Source organism: Pinus tabuliformis, chromosome 3_1 (genome assembly GCF_031772625.1).
Source record: "Pinus tabuliformis cultivar Carrire ecotype Pingquan chromosome 3_1, CPIR1, whole genome shotgun sequence".
NCBI lineage: Eukaryota > Viridiplantae > Streptophyta > Pinopsida > Pinales > Pinaceae > Pinus > Pinus tabuliformis.
The window spans coordinates 641484969-641510825 of NC_142301.1; the positions used below are offsets into that span (position 1 = coordinate 641484969).

General features: G+C 38.7%; 1 protein-coding gene across 1 annotated transcript; it reads left to right on the forward strand.

The window, feature by feature from the left end:
* The first annotated feature begins 17136 nt into the window (after positions 1–17136).
* On the forward strand, positions 17137–21567 carry LOC149188718 (heat shock 70 kDa protein, mitochondrial-like). Its single transcript, XM_089411692.1, has 5 exons — positions 17137–17397; positions 18829–18905; positions 19046–19124; positions 19220–19786; positions 19916–21567. The coding sequence occupies exons 1-5, from the start codon at positions 17308–17310 to the stop codon at positions 21155–21157; spliced, it is 2055 nt and encodes a 684-aa protein (XP_089267818.1). The 5' UTR covers positions 17137–17307; the 3' UTR covers positions 21158–21567.
* Positions 21568–25857: the final 4290 nt, after the last annotated feature.

Below are 25857 nucleotides of genomic sequence, written 5' to 3' on the forward strand. Positions count from 1 at the left end.
TATTCTGATGAGTGATCATAGTGGACTAAGCTACTTATTTGACCAACCTAATTTGAATGTTAGGCAAGCTAGATGGTTGGCTACTCTCAATGAGTTTGATTTTAAGATCAGGTACATCAAGGGAAAGGAGAATCACGTTGCATATGCTCTCAATAGGAGACTGCAGGTGAATCATATTTTAGTTATGATCTCTTATGGGATAGATTTGTAAGAGAAGATCTTGCAGGAATGGAAGCATAATGACAAGTACCATTGTTGAAATATGGCAACAAGAATATTCCAATTTAATCTATCCTTGAATTAAATTGTGAATTAAAATTGAATTTAGTCTTAACAGCTACTTGGAAATAATTAATTAAGTTATTTTGACTTAATTAGTTAGAGAGATTCAAGTTAGAAGTCTTTCTGAAGTCATGCAAGAGTTATCCCTTAAATTAAGGAGATAAGATTGAGTTATATTTGAGTTGTAATTAGTTAACTCAATTTACTGAGTTCAGTCCAGTTAAATTAGTTCCAAATTGTTTGAGGAACTAATGGTGAGTTAACAGTCAGTTGATGCATGCATGCACTCAACTAGTGCTACTCTAGTTAACTGAAGATTCCCTCATCAGAAACTCATGCATGTCTATTTTGAGAAAGACTGAGTTGAGATTAAAGTCAAGGATAGTGTACTATCAGTTGCATGTGTTTTGCTATAAAGAAAACTCATGCATGCAGTCAAGGAATCATTCCTTGAGGATTCCGCAGTTTTGACAGTGTGTGAGATTAGGTGATCATCCACTTGGTAGATGAATTTTCCACTTGGTTGAAGGAGAATCATCCCAAAGGAACAATGCAAGGAAATAGGAGCTTGGAGGGAAAAGAGAAAGGCTGGAGAGTAGCCAAGATTGCCTATGAGCATATGTCAGGATTGTATTGAGAGCTGACTAGCTATGAGAGCTAAGGCTTTATATAATTCCTATATATTTCCACCTTGTATGATAATACAGATAGTGGGGTTTTTAGCTGAGGCTTTACCCAAAGTATTTTCATGTGTATTGTGCGTTGATTCTTCTTCTTCTGGTTATATTGTTCAGTTCGATCTTTAAGCTTCCGCAAATTGATAGTAGAAGTAGGTTATAGTATTCTGCTTTGAGTTATATTGCATTATCCGGTTAACCTATAGCAGATTTTCTACATGGTATCAGAGCGAGATTTGTAGAGATTTTCTACATGGTATCGGAGCTATGAATAGTATACTGAGAAGAGAATTCGAAGTTTGAAGTTTAGGGTTGCAGGTGCAAATCGAATTCATATCATACTTCAAGGTTGGACAATGGCGTTCTATGGCTTGAGACTTGAGTGTGCCTTGGAAGGTAGCTCGAATTAAATAGCATGGAAAGATAGAATGGAGGTTGTATTAGAAGACAATGGCTTGAAGGGATTCATTGATCAAGAAATCCCAAGCCAGCTTCAACTAATGCACAATAGTTGGCTGAGTGGAAGAAGTGTGTGGCGAAGGCGAGATGGATCATCCTTGAGGGAGTTCAAGACCATATTGTCTCGAGTCTCCATGGGAAGGATACTCCATTTTCAATGTGGAAGACATTGAAGGACCTCTACCAGAACAGTAGCGACCAGAGGAAATTGGCACTCAAGGATAAGCTTCGAAGAATCAAGATGGAGAAGGGCGATACTATTTCCACATATCTGAACAAGCTCACCACCTGTAGAGATGAGCTTGGCAGTGTGGGAATAAATACTTTCCAATGAAGATATGGTGAGCCTCGCTCTCCTTAGCCTTCCAAAGAGTTGGAATAGCTACCAAGACTCTGTGAATGGAAGGGAGAAACTGTCAGCTTGGGAACGACTGTGGTCGGATCTTATGCAGGAGGAGATCATGAGGAGCACACGAGATGGTTATTCATCCAAGAATGATGATGAAGAAAATATGGCCTTAGCAAGTAAGGCAAGGAAAGGGAAGGGGAAGGGTTCCCATTCCAAATCGAATTCTTCTCATGGAGGGAAGAATGGTGACATGTCTAAAGTGAGATGCTTTAATTGTCACGAGATGGGACATTATGCGACTAAATGCCCATCGAAGAAGTCTAAGAAGGGATCCTCCAAAGGATCGGAAGGTGAGGCATTAGCCTCTCAATTTGAAATGGACTTTACCCTCATCGCATGCATGGTGTCATCGATGATGGGTTGTGTCTGGTATCTTGACAGTGGAGCATCATTCCACATGACCGGTGATAAAAATTTATTCAGTGCCTTGGAGGAGAAAGACCTCAAGATGTGCATAGAGATGGGTGACGACAGAAGGTATAGTGTTTCAAGAGTGGGTACGATTGCTTTTCAGAGGGAGCATGGAGCTCCTCTCACCTTGACAGATGTGATGTATGTGCCTGGACTGAAGAAGAATTTGGTATCGATTGCGATGTTGGAGGACAAAGGCTATGATGTTGTCTTCAATAAAGGAAAGGTGTTCCTAAGACACATAGCCATGGGTCAGACCAAGAGGATAGGGATTTGAGTGAAGAATATCTATAAACTAGAGGTAGATGATTGTGCATCATTGAGTATGAAAGCAGAATTGGTGCAAAGCCAAGACATTGGCGAGTTGTGGCATAGGCGGTTGGGCCATTTGCATCATGGGGCTTTGAAGATAATGCATCAAATATCTACAGGACTTCCCAAAGGTAAACTTGAGCAAGTTGACACATGCAAAGGTTGTACCTTGGAAAAGTACACCAAGTCTTCCTTTCATGATCAAGACAGTTGAGCAAAGGCTATCTTAGAGCGAATTCATACTGATGTGTGTGGACCATTCTCGACAGCATCCACAGTGAAGCAAAGGTATTACGTGATTTTCATTGATTACTATTCTCGTAAATGCTGGACTTATTTCATGCAGAAGAAGGACCAAACTTTCACAAAGTTTTGTGAGTTCAAAGCTGTGGTCGAGAAAGAGTCAGGGAAGAAGATCAAGGCCTTGAGAAGAGACAACGGTGGAGAATATGTCTCTCAAGAGTTTAAGGACTTCTGTGTAGTAGAAGGAATTAAACAAGAGTTGACGGCACCTCATAACCCATAACAGAATGGGGTGGCCGAGAGGAAGAACAGAACTATTGTAGGGGCAACATGGGCAATGCTACATGACCAAGGCCTACCACTTCACTCGTGGGTTGAGGCATGCAACACAACAGTCTATTTGCAAAATAGAAGCCTACATCACATACTTGGGATGAAGACACCAAAGGAAGATTTCTCCGGTAAGAGACCAAATGTGGGTCACTTCAGGATATTTGGCTCATCGGTATATTGCCATGTGACAAAGGGTGCACAGAAGAAGCTTGAGCTGACAACAGAGTTGGGGATATTTGTGGGCTACACTGATACACCTCACAACTATTAGGTGTACTTGCCTACCAATCGGAGGATAGTGGTTCGTAGAGATCTCAAGTTTGATGAGCAGAAGGCCATGCAAGTTTCCCTTGAGAGGGAGCTCCAACTACAGGCTGTGGAGGAACTGTTGGTTCCTAAGGAGGAGGAGCCTCAAATTGATGCAGAGCAGCCGCATGCAGAGGTTCCAGGAGTGGAGACATCCATTCAAGCAAAGTCTTCCAAAGATGGACGGAAGCACACAAGAGAAGCTAACAGATTGTTGGAGGATGTGAGAGAGAATGTGGGAGCACCATCTTCTCAGAGTAGACATAGGAGGTCACTTGAGAGGTACACTATATACATGGCCCTTGCTGGGGAATGTGTTGAGATTGAACCATCTTCCATTGAGGAAGCAGTGTAGCAGTCGATTTGGGTTGATGCTATGGTGGAGGAGTATGACTCTATAGTCCGTAACAGTGTTTGGGACGTGGTTCCGAGACCGAAGAACAAGTCAGTTGTGAGTTCCTGTTGGCTTTACAAGGTAAAGCAAGATGCTGATGATGGGAGGATCATGTTGCTGCAGTATATTTCGATAGAAGAGCAAGATGCTGACATTTTGACAAAGACATCGTCAAAGTGTAAATTCGAGTTCCATAGAGACAGGATCGAGGTGGCAGATAATCCCTTTCTTGTTGAGAGGGAGTGTTGAAATATGGCAACAAGAATATTCCAATTTAATTTTTCCTTGAATTAAATTGTGAATTAAAATCGAATTTAGTCTTAACAGCTACTTGGAAATAATTAATTAAGTTATTTTGACTTAATTAGTTGGAGAAATTCAAGTTAGAAGTCTTTCTAAAGTCATGCAAAGAGTTATCCCTTAAATTAAGGAGATAAACCTTAAATTATAGAGATAAGATTGAGTTATATTTGAGTTGTAATTAGTTAACTCAATTTACTGAGTTAAGTCCAGTTAAATTAGTTCCAAACTGTTTGAGGAACTAATGGTGAGTTATCAGCTAGTTGATGCATGCATGCACTCAACTAGTGCTACTCCAGTTAACTGAAGATTCCCTCATCAAAAACTCATGCATGTCTATTCTGAGAAAGACCCAGTTGAGATTAAAGTCAAGGACAATGTACTATCAGTTGCATGTGTTTTCTTATAAAGAAAACTCATGCATGCAGTCAAGGAATCATTCCTTGAGGATTGTGCAGTTCTGACAGTGTGTGAGATCAGGTGATCATCCACTTGGTAGATGAGTTTTCCACTTGGTTGAAGGAGAATCATCCCAGAGGAACAATGCAAGGAAATAGGAGCTTGGAGGGCAGAGAGGAAGGCTGGAGAGCAACCAAGATTTCCTGTGAGCATCTGTGAGGATTGTACTGAGAGCTGGCTAGCTGTGAGAGCTAAGGCTTTGTATAATTCCTATGTATTTCCACCTTGTATGATAATACAGATAGTGGGGTTTTTAGCTGAGGCTTTCCCCAAAGTATTTTCATGTGTATTGTGCATTGATTCTTCTTCTTCTAGTTATATTGTTCAACTCAATCTTTAAGCTTCCACAAATTGACAATAGAAGTAGGTTATAGTATTCTTCTTTGATTTATATTGCATTATCGGGTTAACCTACAATATATTTTCTACAACCATCAACTGAAGCAGAGATTGCAACATTAGTGTGAGAGTGATAAGGATGAGGAGTATCACCTCATGACAGAGGGCTTGATGAGATTCAAGAACATGATTTATGTGCCAAATAATAGTGAGCTCAAGAAACTTATCTTGAGGGAGTTTCATGTCAATCCATATTCAGGCCACCCAGGATATCAGAAGACTTTGAAAATTGTTAAGAAGTTCTATCATTGGATGAAATTGAAGAAATAGGTGGCTGAGTTTGTTGCTAGATGTTTAGACTATCAACAAGTGAAATCTGAGTGTAAGAACCCAACTGATCTATTGTAGCCTATTCTAATTCCAAAATGGAAATGGGAGGTCATTTCCATGGACTTCATTACATGTTTTCCAAGGACATCGAGACAACATGATTCCATCATGGTTGTGGTTGACAGGTTGAGCAAGGTAGCTCACTTCATTGCAATGAAGTCTACTAATTCAACTAGTGAGGTAGCTCAGATTTTCATCAGGGAGATAATGAGATTGCATGGTGTTCCCAAGAAGATCATATCAAATAGAGATGCCAAGTTCACTTCCAGGTTTTGGAAGGAGTTGTTTGCAAGCTTGGGGACATAGTTGGCTTTCAATACAACTTATCATCTATAGACATATGGACAGACAGAGAGGGTTAACAAGATTCTTGAGGATATGTTGAGGATGTACATCATGCATCAACAAAGGAAGTGGGAGGAGTATCTTCCACCAGTGGAGTTTGCATATAATAATGGGTATCATGAGTCCTTGAGGATGAGTCCAATTGAGGCTCTTTACGAGTAGAATTGTAATACTCCTATCAGCTGGAGTGATCCAGTGAACAAGCTGTTGTTTGGACCAGACATGTATATATATATTGGTTTAAAGTTTGGAGTCCCTGGTTGATTATGTCTTGGTTTATCCATGAGATCCCACATTCATGCTTGGAATATGGCACAAAGGTGATTAGCTGAAAGATAGATTTGGTTCAACCCAAATCTGTGGTTTGGTGGTATGTGGAAGTCCTTGACTTGGTTGAATTTTTCATGAGTTAATATGAGCTATTCTTATAATGTAATTAATGAGAACATGTATTGGTTATAATGTGGATTTAATGGTTGATTTCTCATGGTTTCTATTCTAGTTATATGCTGGTTATAAGCATGGTTCTATGATGTGCTCTAACTATGACTCTTGTTCATGATTTGATAGTTTATTGAATGGTTAATGAACACATGGGATAACAAGTGTTGTTGTAGATAGCTTGAGACGGCATTGAGTCTTCTAGGTGATTCTCAGATGAAGTTCAAAAGTTTATGATCAGATATGCATTCATGACCTATAGCTTTCATGTTTACCATATGTTTAACGAAATGTCTATCATGTACTAGGCATGTTCTGGTCAAGATATTGTTCAAGTTTTGAATGGTTAGCCTTGTTATCACCTTATTTATGATTCTAGAAAGTTAAAGGCAGTTTTGGGTAGTGGTATGGAGGTTTGCCTGAAAAAAGTGGCATAGATCTTGCAACTACATGCACATAATGGGGGATTTTTGGTCATAACTGCATGCATGAAACACTATGGGTGCAGTTATAGCCTCATAAACTCATGCACATTGTGTCAAGGGTGTGTTTGGGGTGTTAAGTCAGTGAAAAGAGTTCTAGCTCAAGGATTGATCACTTGGGGTGATTGTTAGGCTCCTGAGTGATCTGTACTCCCTGAGGGTTGCTAGTAAGTTGTCAGTTTGTAGGTCCCACTTCCATCACTAGAACTTGGAGGTTGAGTCATGTCATAGTAGCACTTAACTCATGTTTACCTTGGAGTTTGTATAGGTGGGTAAATGTGGGGTGGGGCATTACAAAATGAGAGTAATATATCGCTGAGAGTAGATAATTGCCAATAAAGTTCGAGCATTTGATGTAACATTCACTTGGGAGGCCATTTGGCCCTGGGCTATTATCCTTCTGAAAACTGTGAAGGGCATCTTCAAGCTCTTTCTTTTCAATCTGCTCCATTATGTTATGAAACCAACTCAAGAAAAGATAGAAAAGATAGATCAACGCCTTAGAATTCAGCCTCTTCGAGGGGGCAACCTCCTTTACATTACATAAATGAACAATTCTTGGATGATACAAATGACAAAACCTCCTTTCTATATATAGGAGTCTAAGGAGTCACAATATAATCCAGCCGACCTAACAATAATAATATAAAGCCACAAAAATAACAATAGAGGGATTCTATGGGGCACAGAAATAACAATATGGGGGTAATAGGGCCACAACAATATAAATAAGGGGTATAACTACAATAGTAATGGGGTAATCACTAGTATTATAGGGACCCAACATGCCCCTCTCCTTCAAAAAAGTGTTGTCCTCAACGCTTGAGTAGTTCTGGATACTTCTGCATAAAATTCTCATCCTCCCATGTGGAATCTTCAGCGGATAAGTTCTTCCACTTGATAAGATACTCTGAAATTGATCGATTTCGTAGCTGTCGAGTTCTTGTTTCTGTGACTGCTTCCGGTTCCAATATAATTTTTCCTTCCTCGTCAAGTTCTGGCAATATTGTTTGAACTGGGAGCTTGTCACCTATAACCTTCTTTAAACATGAAACATGGAAAACTGGGTGCAATCGAGAAGCTGCAGGAAGCTCCAATTTGTATGCCATAGTACCAATCTTTTGCAACACCTTGTACGGACCATAATACTTTGGTGATAATTTATTATCCTTCTTAGCTTGCTTTAGGGACATTTGCTTATATGGTTGTAGCCGTAGGAATACCCAATCACCTACATCAAAACTTCTTTCACTGCGATGTTGATCTGCCTGTTGTTTCATTCTATTTTGTGCCAACACGAGGTTATCCTTTAAGAGTTGGAGGACTTGTTGTTGATGTTCGATGTGATGTTCCACTGCCTGAACCTTAGAATTTTCTCTTAAATATGATGTGATGGATGGTGGTTGATACCCATAAAGTGCCATAAATGGGGTCATTTTTGTTGCTGTATGGAAGGAAGTGTTATACCACCATTCAGCCAGAGGCAACCATTTGACCCATTGTGTCTGTTTATCAGATACAAAGCAACGAAGATATCCTTCCAAACATTTGTTTACTATCTCAGTTTGCCCATCAGATTGAGGATGATAAGATGAGCTATGAGCTAACTGAGTACCAAGACAAGAAAATAATTCTGTCCAAAAATTTCCAGTGAAAATGGGATCTCTGTCACTTACAATAATCTTTGGGTTTCCATGTAGCTTTTGAATTGTTTCCATAAATGCAGTAGAAACTGTACTGGCTTTAAATGGATGTGATAATGCACAAAAGTGTGCATACTTGGTAAGTCTGTCAACTACCACCATGATGACACTCTTTCCCTCAGACTTGGGTAAACCTGTGATAAAATCCATTGAAACCTCCTCCCAACGTTGGCTTGGAATGGATAAAGGTTGTAATAGACCCGGTGTCTTAATTGTTTCAACTTTATTTTGTTGGCAAACCAAACATTCCGCCACAAACTTTTGAATATCTGATTTAAGGCCATCCCAAAAAAATTCCTTCTTAACCCTGTGGTAAGTTTTTAAAAATCCTGAGTGCCCTCCTAAGGGAGAAGTGTGCAATTCCATAAGAATCTTTTGTTTTAGCTGGGAATTCTTACAGAGGTATAAGCGATCTTTGTACCATAACGAATCATTTTGCCAGCTAAATGTATCAGACGTACTGGAATCTTGTTGTAGCTTTCGAATAAGTGCCCACACTTCTTCATCATTCTTCCATTCCTCCCTTGCTTCGTTTATCCAATCTGGTTGGATAATAGAAATGGCGCACAACAATGCTTCCACATCCTCATCCTTTCTTGAGAGTGCATCTGCCACCACATTTTGCTTCCCTTTTTTGTAGATGATTTCAAAGTCATAACCCAACATCTTTGTGACCCACTTTTGTTGCTCTTCAGAGGATAATCTTTGTTCTAAAAAGTATTTAAGGCTATCATGATCCGTTTTTACCTTGAAGTGTCTTCCCATTAGGTAGGGTCGCCATTTCTTAAGTGCATGGAGTATTGCCAACATTTCCTTCTCATAAATAGCTTTGCTTAAAAACTTTCCCTTGATTGGACGACTTTCAAAAGCAATGGGTCTTTCATCTTGCATTAGAACAGCACCAATTCCATTTCCTGAAGCATCACATTCCACAATAAAGGTTTTTGTGAAGTCCGGTGTAGCTAAGACCGGTGCTTGGCACATTGCCTCTTTAAGATGTTCAAAGGCCTTTGTTGCTTCCGGAGTCCATGAAAATGCATCTTTCTTCAATAATGTTGTTAGAGGTGCTGCTATTCTCCCATAATTCTTAACAAACTTGCGATAATACCCTGTCAACCCAAGAAATCCTCGCAGATGCTTTATGGATGTGGGGATTTTCCATTCCTTAATGGCTTTAATTTTGCTAGGGTCTACCTTAACTCCTTCATGAGATACAATATGACCCAAATATTCCACCTCCTGGACTCCAAAGAAACATTTGGATCTTTTTGCATATAATTGTTTCTCCTCCAATAGTTGTAGCACCTTGTCAACATGTTCAACATGATCCTTCCAAGACTTGCTGTAGATTAGTATATCATCAAAAAATACTAACACAAATTTTCTAAGGAATGGTTTGAAAATTGAATTCATCAAACCTTGAAATGTTGAAGGTGCATTGGTAAGGCCAAAAGGCATGACCAAAAATTCATAATGACCCTCATGAGTTCTAAATGCTGTTTTCGGAATGTCTTCAATCTTCATTCTGATTTGATGATATCCTGAACGAAGATCCAACTTGGTGAAGTAAATTGATCCATGCAATTCATCCAGTAATTCATCAATGACAGGAATGGGGAACTTATCTTTAATAGTGAGCTTGTTGAGCTCCCTATAATCTGGACACATGCGCCATGATCCATCCTTCTTGTGCACCAATACTACTGGAGCAGAGAAAGAACTTTGACTTGGTTGAATTATACCAGCCTCTAGCATTTCTGCAACCATACGTTCAATTTCACTTTTTTGGACATAGGGATATCTGTACGGCCTGATGTTTGGAGGAACACTTCCTGGAATCAGATGAATAGCATGATCATGATCACGCATAGGTGGGAGACCTTTGGGAGTCTCAAATACCTTGGAATGATTGTCCAGGACTTTTTGGAGATCTGGAGAAATAGATGATTCCAATGTGGAAACATCTAGCGAACATAATTGTGCAATTACACCTCTTTGCTCCTTTTTTAGAAGCTTTGTCATACCATTAGAGCTGATTATCTTTCCTGGTTTCCCTGCAATACCCCTTAATTCAACTTCCTTTCCTTCCGTAGAAAATTTGATGAAAAGTTCTTGAAAATTAAAAGCTATTGTACCCAAGGATTGTAGCCATTGGACTCCTAGTACAACATCAGCACCTCCCATTGGAATGGAAAGCATTGGGCTAGTCAATACATATTCTCCCATGGATAGCTTGATATTATGGCACTTTCCAGAGCAATTTATTGTTCCTCCATTTGCAATCATCACTTGACACTCTGGTGCTGGATATAGGAAGCAATTCAATTCTTTTGCTACCCTACAATGAATAAAATTGTGGGTGCTTCCTGAATCAATCAACACTATTACCTTTTTCTTCTTGATTTGTCCTTCTATCTTGATGGTTTGAGGAGTGGTAATTCCCGCCAATGCATTACAAGATATGGTCGGATTTATTTGTTCTTCATCTAGGCTTTGTTCCTGGAGTATATCTTCTTCTTTTGACCTTTCTTGCTCCTTTTCTTCTTCCTCTTCACAATCTATGTAGAATAATTTCTTCTCAGCACACTTATGACCTTTAGTGTATTTGCTATCACAACTGTAACAAAGCCCTTTTGCTCTTTTTTCTTCCAATTGTTGTGGTGTCAACCTTATAGGTTGTGGAAGACTAGGGGCAACAACACTTCCGTCTTTATAGTTGTGAGTGGTATGCTTCCTGGTTGCCATAATTTTGCTTTCCATTTTTCTTGCTAACCTGAATGCCTTCTCTAATGAATCAGGTTCCCAAAGGCGAACATCATGTTGGATATTATCCTTTAAAGACCCTATGAACACATCAATCCTATGCTCCTCTGGAATATCTTTTACCCTTATGTTCAATTTTTGGAACTCCTCAATGTGCTCCATTACTGAACCCTTTTGTTTGAGACTTATCAATTGGCTAAAAAAAGTGTTGCTTTTTGTATCTTCATAATGTGCTATCAATTCTTTCGTAAAAATTGCCCAAGTGATAAATTTTTTACGAGAGCAAAGCCATTGATACCATACAAACTGATTTGGTTCCAAATATACAGTTTCCATACGTACCTTTTGTGTGTTTTGCACATTATTGAGATCGAAGAATTGCTCCATCTGTAATATCCATGTGGCGGGATCCTTGCCATCAAACTTCCTCATATCGATTTTTGGAATATGGTGGGTCTTCGATCCAACATTAGAGTCTATGGAATCATGATTAACATTTCTTTTGTTCACATCATGAGTTTCCTTTACAACCTTTTCACCATTAGTAAGTATTTCTTGTAGAAAATTTGTCAAATCTGTCTTCAAATCTGCCATGTCTGTCTTCAAATCTGCCATGTCTCTCTTCAAATCTGTCTTCGAATCATCCATCTTAGCTTCCATGCCCTTTATCTTAGATTCCACGCCATTTATCTTAGATTCCACGCCATTTATCTTAGCTTCTGTTAGCTTTTGTGAGCGTGACATTTGTTGCACTTGTTCTTGTAATTTTGATATATCATGTAGCATTTCTTCCTCTTCTTCATGAGTCATGCTAGAGCTTTCAGGTTCCTTACTAGGTGTTTGCATTTTCTTTCCTCGGGGCATCAGTTACCGATAATAATGCTTTACTATGCCCTTTGAATTCCGTTAAACCAAGCTTACACAAAAATTTAAAAAAAAACTACACACCTTTTTTCACTTTATAGAAGCCTGATATTGAATCTGATGTATCTCTGTAATTTCGGATCATCCAGTTCTGAAATTGTGACCTGTAGTAGCCTTCTGCGTCCTCTTTCCAATGCCACAAGTCTGACCCAAATTGGATTCTCCAAGGAAGAGTTATGTGAAATCTCCCACAGTGACTTTCTTTTAGACTAGTTCAGTAGAGCGAACTTGTACGACGTGCCACGAGTCACTGTTTCAACCTTTGGATCTAAAACATGCATAAAAGAAACTAAAGTCCGTCCTCTTTCTGTACCTTCTTACGAAATTTCAATCCAATCCCTAGAGAGAAAGTTATGACGATTTTCCCCAGGTCACCTGTTTTGAATGTAATTCAGGAGTCTGCAAAAAGACCAACTTCCTCAGATCATATCTCCGCAAATAGCACGCGAAAAGCTCTGAAATTCGGAGTCAAGGTTCAGCGCGATTTCTTCTCAAATGGGTTTTTTTTGCGACTTCTGAAACGTCACAGAAAAAAAGTTATAGCGAAAATTCCACGATGACCTGTTTGGAGCAGCGAAACCCTAGAATCCAAAGCTCTGATACCAAATGTTATGAAACCAACTCAAGAAAAGATAGAAAAGATAGATCAACGCCTTGGAATTTAGCCTCTTCGAGGGGGCAACCTCCTTTACATTACATAAATGAACAATTCTTGGATGATACAAATGACAAAACCTCCTTTCTATATATAGGAGTCTAAGGAGTCACAATATAATCCAGCCGACCTAACAATAATAATATAAAGCCACAAAAATAACAATAGAGGGATTCTATGGGGCACAGAAATAACAACATGGGGGTAATAGGGCCACAACAATATAAATAAGGGGTATAACTACAATAGTAATGGGGTAATCACTAGTATTATAGGGACCCAACACATTAACATATCATTATCATCCTACTCCACAAAATGGGGAAAATGTCAGGAAACTTGGACAACCTGCTCAATGGAAACCAGATTTTCATAGTGGAAAATATTTTTGAAGTAGGAGACCCATTAATAGGCAATGCTCAAGAAGGAAGTGGCATATGCACTTGAGGGCCATGTAACACCCCATATGGTATTTATAGTTTTCCTGTGGTTTGCCACTTAGTGGAAAAACTTTGTATTGTCATTTCCCGCTGATAACCAAAGAGCTTGACTCTTTAAGCACCATTCCTTCTCCCTCTCAAGAATAATCTTCCTTCTTGATTTCTCTAAGGTCATAATTTGATCATGTAGATTTCCAGGGGTAGCAGAGAAGAATTTAGATTACAGAGAGATTGTATATTTTTTTCGATATCTAAAAGGTATTTTGAGGTTGTCTCCTTTTTCATGGCTCAATCTCTAATGATCTTCTTTGATTTTTTAAGATTGCGATAAAATTGTAGGGAGGGAGATTTGGAGGTAGTAAAGGAAAGAGGGGGCCATGCCAATTTTAGCAAAGATAACAAGGATGAATCCTCCAACCAACAAGGGTTTAGTTTGAAATAACTAGGAGGTTTTCTATGTAAGGAGGCCAAGTCCAAGAAAATAGGAGAGTGATTCGAGCTCCCCCCAAGCAATGACCATTGTTTTATTTTAAGTCCTAAATCCAACATGTTCTCTGAAAAAGAAATTGTCTAATCTTTTCGCAATTCTTTCCTGTCTCGAGTGATTGTTTGACTAGGTGGGGGAGAGATTTGACAAAACAACATCATAGCGATTGAGATCATAAGGAGGGGAGACCATGAAGTCAGAGAGTGGGTTTGGTCTGGCCAAAGTCCCCCAAAATTTTGAATTGCCCAAAGTGAAATTTAGGTCCCTGCCTAAAATGACCCTGTCAGATTTGAAAATAGGTAAACAAGCAACATATGTCTAGAACTCTTGTCGATCTATATATGGGCCATATACATTTAAGAAGTGGAAAAAGGAATTCAGGTCTACTGAGTGTAAGTCTACAACTAGCAAAGACCGCAAAGACCAGGCTGAGAATAGACAAAGAAATTTTGGATTCCAACATGTAATAAGGTCACTTGATCTTCCCCAGGCATCAATGGTCATTAAATCCCAATTAGGAAGAATATAGTGCAAAACATCTGGGGCTTTTCCACCTTCTAACATTGTTTCTTGAATAAAAATGGCTTGTGGAGATTGGCAATAAAAAAATTCTCTTCAATGGCAATTTTTTGGGGGGACTGGCCAGTTCCGTGCAATTTAAAGAAAGAATCTTCATTGGGGAACCAAAGGAGGGAAATCGCTCTAAGCACCCTTTTAATGGAAGATTGCTTCCTAGCTTGGATTTAAATGTGAGCTTTCTGTTGGGTTTTTGAGATGAAATATTTCTGGCCTCTAATAGAGGGTAGAGAGTACAAGTCTGCAAAGAGACCAAGTTCTCCCCCTGGGTCTGATGAGGAAAAGCATCCCAAGGAGTGGATAATATATTGAGGAGAGGAAGGAGGGCAAGATGATAAATGGGGGCCTGAAACTAGATGAGGAGGGCGCAAAGAAAGCACCCCTAGAGGAGAGGGAGGTGGGATAGAGGGAGCCAGGTGAGCATTAGAGTAGAGGTGAGGTAGGGGAATAAGCGAAGATATTCCTAAAAGGGAGATAAGGCGATCAATAGTAGAAACAAAAGGAAAATAGGTCATCGACAAGTAATCTTCTATCAAATACCATCATCCATAAAAAGTGGGGCTTGCGAACTCGTACCTAAGAAAGATGGGGCGTTTGGAGGTGGGATATGAGTTATTGAGCCAAGTGCAGATACTAGAGAAATATTTGGAGCTACCAAAACTTGAACATATGTCGTCCTCGAAACGTAAGAATCCATAGGTCCCTGAGGCAGTTGAGCAGAAGGGAGTTGAAATGATGTCCTAATATCTGAGCAGAAGGGAGTTGAAATGATGTCCTAATATCTGAGGGTTCCACAAGGAGAGAGGACCGAGAAGGATTTTTTCCATCCTTGTGAGCCTGTGAAGAGTTTAGAGGAGATCTTGCATGTGAGGGAGGAGGGGTGAAAGAATAATATTCATCATTCTAGATCCACTTTTTCTTCAAACCCTTCCCAATGTTGCAATCTCTACTAAGATGTCCATAAGCATGGCACCAAGGGCACTTGAAAGGAATGCCTTCATAATCTATGGACTGCTTATGAGTTATCTGACTAACATTGATGGTGATAGTTTTCAGAACCCCCAATGCCAAATTAAGATATACAAGAATACGGGTAATAACCATGACACTAGTGTGTTTGAAAGATAAATTAGCTTCATATAAGAGCCCCAGAGAATTTTTGACCTCCTGAAAGACACTATTTGACCAATAAATTGGTGGAAGAGCTAGTAGTCTAACCTAGATGGGCACGAGATCTAGTTTTTCCACCCTCACATCAAAATTGATAGTCCATTTCTTCAGTAAAAGGGCTTGTGTACCCCAAGTCCAATTTTGGGCCAAATTTTTTCTCACGTCCTCCGCATTTTGTGCCTACCAACCTATCCATCCCTTGGTGAAAAACATGCACCTAGGGAATACCCCAACAAAGGTTTCAAATTGATTTTAGTCCAACAACATAATACGACCATGGACATCCTGCGACTGATGAAGCAGGCTACTACAATTTTGTCCTCCATATCTAAGATTTTGTTCAGTTCTACCTCCTTTCTTAAAACTAGTGAGTGTTCCTCAACTCTACAATTTATGCATTTGTGAAAAGGTTTTTTTGATTGTCTTGGTGGAAGGGGTTTTTCGTCAACTTTCTTCAGGGGTCCCTCTCCACCATAGAGCATTTTCAGGTGAGGAAAGCACTTAGGAAGCCAAAAACAAGGGGATGTGGGAGGTTTTCCAATGGGGCGGTAGGAGGAATCCACTCCAAGACAGTCTAGAGGAGTAGGGGAGAAGGGTCCAAAAAATATCCAGGGGAGGACCATGCGATATAGTAGGGGGTACCAGAATCAGAGTGGAGATGGGAAACTATCTTAATGAAGTGGAGAAGGTGGAAGAGTTCTACAGGGAGGAGAAGGAATACCAAGCCTTAACAACAACCCCCTGACAATGATGGGGGTGACTCCTACCGCCATGATGGAGAGCGAGAGGAGGTGATTGTCAAAGGTACTAGGTCCCTCCAAATACTAACATTTTCAAAAGGATCTAGTGTATAATCCACCAAATCGGCTTTGTAACCTTTAATTGAGTCCATCAACGAATAAACTAAGATAGGGATCCATGGAAAATTGAACCAAAAGGATCAGGATCTGTGCAGACCAGGAAAATGAAATAGAAAACCCTAACCAAGGGAGGGTTTCCTTCAGAGCCATTCCCCAATTCCTTTTTTCTCGCTATTACTTACATTCACTTACCTAATAAAAAACAACCCTAAGTTTCTATTATGTACTCTTGCGATATTTTCCTTGTCAGTTCATTAGTTGATAGGTTGACTAAGCTTCATCAATTATTTTTTTGTATTGTTAGTGTTTACTCAGAAGGCGATTAATATATCTAGTTTCCCTAGTGGTTGATTGAGACCCCCTTTAATAAACTTAGTAAAACATGGTTAGATGACAAATGTACTGAGATGTTGTGAATTTATGCAACAATACAAACTTAAATTTACAAAAAAAAAGGAAAAGTTAATTAAACATTATTAGTGATATATATTTTAAAATTACTAATGTGTGATAGTTCAATATGGAAAAAGAGTAATTTCTTCAAATTTAATTATGAATTAATTTAATTTTTAAAAATAATAATTATAAATTCTTTGATTTGCAAAAATAAAATATTTTTCTTAATACTAAACTCATTTATATATTCAAAACACATTTAAAAAAATAAAATATTACAATTTTACCCAAAATAATAAAATAGTACAATTTTACCCAAAATAATATCGGATTTCTAATTAAAAAAAATCATTTTATCTAAGCCATTATAAAATATGATTTGATTTCTAATTAAAAAAACCAATTTATCTTAGCCATTATAAATCTAGTGACAGGTTGATCTTAAAATTGTGGGAGTTTATAGTTAAATACGGAATAAATCCGCAGGTCAAATTTGACCAGTGGACTGGCCGTCCTAATTCTAGACGTTCCCAGATGGTTCTAGAGCAGGAGTATAATATATATTGCGCTGACCAACAATAACCGGCTGTTTCGAATGTGATTAGTCCACAGTAAAATCCTAGTGCACCTTTACTTAATTAAGGGTTCTAGGGTTTTAGCGGGGTTTTAGAGTTTGTAAGGGCTCTGTACCTCGAGCTTCCATTGCCTGGCGGCGTCCCTGAGAAGACGGAGATTGCAGGCGGGAGGAGTCATGGCGATCGGCGCGTTCCTTGTGTCCAGGCTTGCTAGGGCGGCTCAGTGCAAATCAATTGCTCGCAATCTCCAACAAACTGCGGCTCTGGTTTGTTTGAAAACCATCTATCAATTTGCTTGCAGCTCATTTTTAACGTAGATAGGAAAGGATGTTTTCTTCGCTAGCTTGCTCCGCTTTGTCCTCCATACAGCTAAATGTTTTCATATCCTTTGGATGATCGAGTAACCTGGTTGTAAAGTAGTTTCATATTGGAATAAAACGTATTAATAGATCTTGATTGCCGGATGAAATGAAAGATCTTTTGGTTTTTGGTTAGATGTCTGAGAATGCCAGGTATGTCTTTAGATTAGGGGATTGTGATAGTCGTGTCCATCCTTTTATTCTCGCTTGTTTATTGTTGAATACTTGGCTTCTTTCTTTCTTTTTCGGGTCATTTGTACTTGTAATTTGCATATTTGGCAATGCTTGTGCTGCAATGAACCGGCATACTTGCATCTTGCTTCAACATAGTGAGGATAGAACCTGAGTGGATGGCTTAATGCTCTGCCCACCTCAACAATGTATGATTGGAATTTCTAGTTGAAAGTTTGATTATAGGGTGGAATTGATGATTGTGATTGTTAGCTCAGTAGGTGAGTGCTTTGACCTTCATTAAGGAGTTCTGGGGGTTGATTCTCCTAGCTTGCTTTTTATGTTGTGTGACTCACTTGATGTGACGACAAGGGTCAGGTGCTGTAATTGAAGTGTGCTTGGGTTTCCCTATTTGGGTTTTCTCGGGAAAAAAGATGATTGTTATTGTTATTTTGGCTTTTATTTTGATCATCCAGGAGTCCTGAAGAGTTAGAAGGGTTGATTCTACTACCTTGCTTCTTATGTTGTGTGTCTTACTTGATATGATGACGGGTTAGGCGCTGTAATTGAAGTGTGCTTGGATTTCCCTTGAAGGTTTTTCTTGGGAAAAATGATTGACTGTGATTTTTATCTTGGATTTTTATTTTTGATAGCTGATACTCGGGACGCTAGCTTATTAAATTTTGTTCTTTTGGCCTGTAGTCTGTATGTTTGGCAAGGCTTGAGGTTATGCGTGGGGACACTAGCTTCTTATATTTTGATCCTTAGGTTGGTAATATGTATGTTTGGCAATATTTGCACTGCAACGCACTTGGAGTGCATCTGGTTTTCAAGTTGTGGAAATCTGGGATTTGTTGATGGAGTGGTTATGTAGGGCTATGCTTCAAAGTTTTTTGGCAATATAATGCCACTCATTAGAGCATGAAAAATGATGGTCTTCCATCTTCGTATATATTGTCTGCAGTAAACTATGATAGTTCCAGATCTGATTCTTATTAACATTATACTTTCATGAGAACCAGGTTTTTATTTTTTCTGCTAACATTTTTGACAGTCTAAAATACATTGACAAAGCTGCTTTGGGGTTAGGTGGGTCTACTGCCCATGTTTTTCCTTAAAGTGATTATTTTGGATTTTCATTCACAATGCGAGGCAATGCTTTTGCAGGGCTTCCAGAGCACTTACGTGTCAAGCCCTGGGTCACCTCTCATACAGAGATGGGCAAATACAGCAAGAGCTTTCAGGTTTATACAATAACCTTTCTTTCTACTAGGATTTCATTGCTTGATTAATTTCCAGCAATTAAGAAGTAGATGGCCTTACGGCATTGAAAATTTCATTTTTCATTTTTAGAATTTTTATTAATGGTTGTTAGGCCTTACAGCTCAAGGCCTGCTGGGACTGATATAATTGGTATTGATTTGGGTACCACCAACTCATGTGTGGCAATCATGGAAGGGAAGGTTAGTTGTTTTTGTTTTCCCTAGGCCGAGTTGACAAAATTAGTATTTTGATTTTCATTCATCTATCTCATTAGAATTTTTTTGATTATCTGTAGAACCCAAAAGTAATTGAAAACTCAGAAGGGGCTAGGACAACCCCATCTATTGTAGCCGTGAATCAAAAGGGAGAGATACTTGTAGGTATTCCTGCCAAACGTCAAGCTGTGACAAATCCCACAAATACGGTGTTTGGGAGTAAGCGTTTGATAGGAAGGCGGTTTGACGACCCACAAACACAGAAAGAGATGAAAATTGTCCCGTTTAATATTGTTAAAGGAACAAATGGTGATGCTTGGGTAGAAATAAATGGGAAACAGTACTCTCCTAGTCAGATGGGTGCATTTGTGCTGACCAAGATGAAAGAAACTGCTGAGGGTTACCTTGGAAAGACTGTCTCGAATGCAGTCATTACTGTGCCTGCCTATTTCAATGATGCTCAGCGCCAAGCAACCAAAGATGCTGGTAAAATTGCAGGATTGGATGTTAAAAGAATCATCAATGAGCCTACTGCAGCAGCCCTTTCTTATGGCATGAATGAGAAGGAGGGCCTGGTTGCTGTGTTTGATCTTGGTGGGGGTACTTTCGATGTATCAGTGCTTGAAATATCCAATGGTGTATTCGAGGCACGTTCCTTCCCCTGAGAATCGCGAATCGAGATGTTAGGTTATTTTATTTTACTTTGATGATTTATTTCTTCTCATTCTCTGCTTTGTGAAGCAAATTATTGTAACCTTGTTAGCTTTTTATTGCAGGTCAAGGCCACAAATGGTGATACTTTTTTGGGTGGTGAAGATTTTGATAATGCTCTGCTCCAGTATTTAGTTGGTGAGTTCAAAAAGACGGAAAAAATTGACTTATCCCAGGATAAGCTAGCCCTACAAAGGCTTCGCGAGGCTGCAGAGAAAGCGAAGGTGGAGCTGTCATCTTCTTCTCAAACAGAGATTAATCTACCATTTATCACGGCAGATGCATCTGGTGCAAAGCATTTGAATGTGACAATAACTCGTTCAAAGTTTGAAATGCTAGTAAATCACTTAATCGAGAGAACAAGAATCCCTTGCAAGAATTGTCTAAAAGATGCAGGGATTACGACATCGGAAGTGGATGAAGTTATTCTTGTGGGAGGAATGTCTCGGGTGCCGAGGGTTCAAGAGATTGTTGCTGAGATTTTTGGAAAGATGCCAAGTAAAGGTGTTAATCCAGACGAGGCTGTGGCAATGGGTGCTGCCATCCAAGGTGGAATTCTGCGGGGTGATGTAAAGGAACTGCTTTTACTGGATGTGACTCCTCTTTCTCTTGGATTAGAAACACTTGGCGGGGTTTTCACTAGGTTAATAAGCAGAAATACAACAATCCCAACGAAGAAGAGTCAGATATTCTCAACTGCAGCAGATGGTCAAACTCAGGTTGGTGTAAGGGTATTCCAAGGAGAGCGTGAAATGGCTGCAGACAATAAGCTTCTAGGTGAGTTTGAGTTGGTTGGTATTCCACCAGCTCCTAGAGGTGTTCCCCAAATAGAAGTTACCTTTGACATTGATGCAAATGGTATAGTGACTGTATCTGCCCGCGACAAATCCACTGGCAAGGAGCAACAAATTACTATAAAATCATCTGGAGGGCTTTCAGACGATGAAATCCAGAAGATGGTGAAGGAAGCTGAGATGCATGCCCAAAAGGATCAGGAAAAGAAACAGTTAATTGATGCTAGAAACCACGCAGATAGCATGATATACAGTGTGGAGAAGAGCTTAAGTGACTACAAGGACAAGATTCCTGCAGATGTAGTCACCGAAATTGAATCGACAGTAGCTGATTTGAAGAAATCCATGTCCAGTGATGACTTGGATATGATCAAAGCGAAAACTGACGCTGTAAGTCAAGCGTCCTTGAAAATAGGACAGCATATGCATCAGCAATCTGGTGGGTCATCTTCTTCTGGATCAGAAGGGGGAACTGAGGCACCTGAAGCTGAATATGAGGAGGTGAGGAAATGATCAAAAATCAATTGAGGAGGTGAGGGAATGATCAAAAATCAATCCAGAGTTGCAAAATATGTGTCTGGTTTCCAAAGTCATTTAGATCAATTTTTTGATTTAGGATACGTGTCTGGTTTCCAAAGTCATTTAGATCAATTTTTTGATTTAGGCTAGTAATAGAGCAGTTTTGAAAAATTTAAACGGCTAGAACCATTTAGAAGGTTTGCTGTTTGAGAAGGCATCTCTCTGACCCGAAAAAGGGTTGTTCTTTAGCAGAGCTGTAGTTGGAAACATAGGTGGCAGGAGACTATACTAAACTGCAGTGATGTACTTATTTGTTCTAATCTAAAGTCAGTGATTTGTGTTGCTGGTTTTCTCCACAAATCAATTATACTTGTGATCGATTCAAGGCAGACTGATATAGATGAGCCCTACCAAGGGGAAACTTGCTTAGCAACAACATCAACTTTGATCAGGAAACAAAGTGGGATTGGTTTAATTTTCTGAAGTCTAGAAATACCCAGCAATATAGTCTCTTATGTTAACTTACAAATTACTTAATAATTTCAATTGCTAATTTTCTCTCCTTTTTATGTGCAAAGCTATGATTTTAAATCTTGAAAAATCATATACAAAAGAAATAATGCTGAAATTTCAAAAAAACACATTTTAAATTGTTATTAAAACATCTTACTATTCTCCAGAATAACATCTCATATCAGGACTTCGAATCTTGGCACTGATATATTCTCCAAACACAACATATTTCTTAAAATGTGTCAAACAAAAATCATGCGTAGGGAATACCAGAGAGATACATATGGGAGGCATCTGTAGTCCATACAGTGAATACTCAGGCTGTGATTATCAGGACTTCGAATCTTGACACTGATATATTCTCCAAACACATGTTTCTTAAAATGTGTCAAACAACAATCATGCGTAGGGAATACCAGAGAGATACATATGGGAGGCATCTGTAGTCCATACAGCGAATACTCATGCTGTGATGGGCACTTTCTGAAAACGATAAGTAGACAGCTTCAAGTAATGACATGAATACAAACTGCATAATTAACATCTATAGGTTGTGGCTTTCACTCTAAACATTTTATGCAATGTGTTGGTTTTGAAGTTTGAGTAGTCAAACAAATTACTGCTTCATAACATGCACCTACACGTTGGGCATTTAATTCTGAGCTTTGTTAAGGACATTTATGCAGTGTTGGTTTTGGATTCATGTTTGTCAAATAGGATGGACAAGACTGTGATTTTTGGTTATACCTCTTGAAAATGAGATTTTTGTTATTACATGGATAATTTATAATTTGGTTTCTGTAAGGTCAATATTCATATTCAACGTTGTTGCATTAATTGTATGGGTTCTAAGTTGTGCATATGCCTGTCCGCTTCCTCCTGTCATATTTTGAATGGGTTTTAATATCTGTACATGGGTCTGTTTGTTTTCTTCTATCCGTTGGCACCATATACATATATTAAGGAAGATTTAATAGATAAGGAGTTTTAACTAAGATCCCTATAAAGTCCTTTAAATCTTAAGATATCTTCCAATGAGAACTCAAGCAAAAATCAAAAGGTGGAACAACATATCTATTAGTGTTCTATCTTATTTTTAAAAGATATTTTAGTTTGACATTTGAAATAAGTTTTATAAGATATCTAGCTAAAGAGTTATTGCACGGTAATGCCGTGGGGAATTTTTTAAGCAGAACTTAGATAACATAAGGCTGCACTGAAGTAAACTTGGGTTAGTTATGGTAATGTTCTACTGATTTATTGTTAAGCTACAACCAAATTGACTTACATCTACTATCTTGTTTTCAGATTTACTATTGTCACATTATCAATATTTTTGGAAGTAAAAATGGTTTTGGGAAGGATAAAATGCATATATTTTTCTTTATGGAAATTTAATTTAGCTATTCCGTCTCCTTCTCATTTTCTTAGTTTGTATTAAGGTGTATGGAATTAATATTTTTTTTCTTTTTTCAAAAGGTGGAAAAACCTATCAAACTCAGTTTGTCAAACCAACAGTGAGGACAGCCATCTCTGGCTGCTATCCGCGAATGTCAGTTGACACATCACTGTTATCAAGGAAAACCACGCCACCTGAAATAACCCGCTGGTGGTCCGTAAGGGAGCAGGCTTTCACTCCTGCCAGATGCCTCTGGGTCTTGGGCCGTTAACCTGTTTCCTTACGTCCGAGGAAGACGAGCTCTTAGCCAAGCAGAAGCAATTTTAGGGCATACTCCAGGCCCGTAGGTATATGGAATTAATATATATGTATATGCTCCTATGCCAAAAAAAGATAACCCATTAACTCAGAATAATAACAAGGAAAAAGAATAATGTATTAAGGGAAAAAAAAAATGTATCAAGATTACGTTAGGTTTGAATAAAAATTATATTAAGATTATGTGAGGCTTGAATGTGCCTGATTTTTTTTCCACAATTATTTGATAGCGAATTATTTGCTAACGTGAAGTTGTATTTTTGTATATTTTGGTTTTATCCATGTTATCGAAGGTATTATGCGAATAAAATGGATTGGTAATATTTGATTTAAAACAAATAGATATGCCAAGGTCCTTTTTTTTTTTTTTTTAGTTATTTGATAGTGTCTTATTTAGATTTTGTATCTTTCAATGGAAATTATATTGTTATATCTTTTTATGATATCTATGTCAATGAAGGTGTTATCACTCAGGTTGTTCCCTTTGACTCCTAAGGGAATATGGCCGAGGTAACCATAGACCAATCTTTGGATCACAGGTCCTAGCCTACCTGCAATCAGAGAGGGCTCTCTCTTTAGGATTTAGCTTTGTTTTGATACTGTTTAGGCTAGCTATGATGCACTGAATTTTGTTTTAAAGTTTTGGTTGAATGATGTTTTCTAGCAGCTGAGATGAGATCTTCAGAAGGTTCAGTCCATTGGGCAATGGAGTCTGTGATTATGTGTCGTTTGAGGTATTGAGTAAGAGTGATGAAACTGCAGGGCCATATAGATATATCATGAAACAAACTTCAAATTGTGAATATGAAATATGTCCAGCCAGTGAGAGGCAACTAAGAATCTTTCACTAAGCTGGTGATGTGGGGAAAGGAAATATCACTCAGGAGCAGATTTGAATTCCTGAACAGTATTTACTGTGAAAGATTTAGTATGAAGGTGAGCAACTAAGAATTACACATTCATAACTAATACTGAAGAAAACATTCATAACAGCATAGATTGAGTTTAGGGTGTTTTAATGAACAAATCTTGAACTATTATTTTTCTGTGCTATTAAACCTGTGAAATATAGAGCATGAGCGGATTATGAAAGAACGAAATACATAACAAGATGGTTCAGAAAACTTATTGTGACATGAAACAGCATAGGAATCCTGTAGCAGTAAGCAATCGCACCACAACACATCAAAACAACTCAGAACTTCAGAAATTCCATTAGCTTCCTGTATTAAAAGTCTGAAATTACAGCATAGCTTTTCCAGAAGAAAAATCAACAACCCCAGAAAGTTCATGCGTGGGGATATATATACAATCGTTTTTACAAAATATCCTAACGCTGAGTCATTTGCTCAATAATTGCGTTTACCAATTTTCAAAAATAGCAGATACAAAAGTTATTGCTACTTTAAATATACAATGAATGCCTTTTCAGCTTTGTTAGAAATTCTTTGACTTTTGGAGGCAACTGGGTCGGTCGGGTACTTTGTATTGATTTTGAGTGATACGCTCTTTATTGCTTTGTCGACAGCCCCGTCATCTGCATCTGTAGTCATCTGCTTTTGCTGGTCAAGCTGGATTGCTGAGTTAGCCTTTTCAATTGCTTTCCCAGTCATAGCAAACATATATTAACTTTATGAAATTGCTGACTTTTTGATAAAGACACAAAAATATGGTGACCAATCTGTTTTCTACAGCAGTGTTTGTATCATGCCTGTCCACCATTCCTGAGTAGGCAATTGGTGCCTTAAGATTATTCCTAAAGTTTCATCTGCCTCAGTATATTTGTAGTAGTTTGGAGGCACTTCAAAAAGATGTCTGATCTCATTCATAATAAAAAACAAATTCTCTAGTTTGTCATAGAGATCCTGCCCAGATGGAGGCCCTGTTCCCTCTGAGGTACTTGCTGCTGCAGTGATTTGATTTGTGGCATATGTGTCTACCCTCTTGGCATAATTTTCATGAGAAAGTAACCTTCCTGCACTGGTTACTAAGCTGGGAAGGCCTCTGTTATGCAATGCTGTAATCTTCTCAATGAATCTGTTTACTTCTGTCTGCATCTCCTGACACCTTCTGTCCAATGTTTGCACATGATTTCTTAAAGTGAGCACTCTTTTCACTAGTAAAATGGTATCAGTCCTGTTAGTGATACCCATTGCTGCCAGCTGAGGGCCAGTGCGGTTATTCAGGACATTGATCATCCTATTAGCTATTTCAGGCATGTTTCCAAGAGATGCTCTTGCTCTTTGACTTTCTTTTTGGGCCCTGCCTATTAGATCCATATGCTCATGGATAGTTTCTATATATTGCCACTGGTCTGTAATAGATTGACCAATGTTGGTCCACAGGATCTTCTTAATCTCAACCGCAACTTTGTCAAGAGAGAGCTCTTTCTCCAGTTCCTTTATTCTCTTCTCAAGAGCTCTTACCTCTCTTGTTTTTTCAGCTACACTTTGCTTGGACTTAT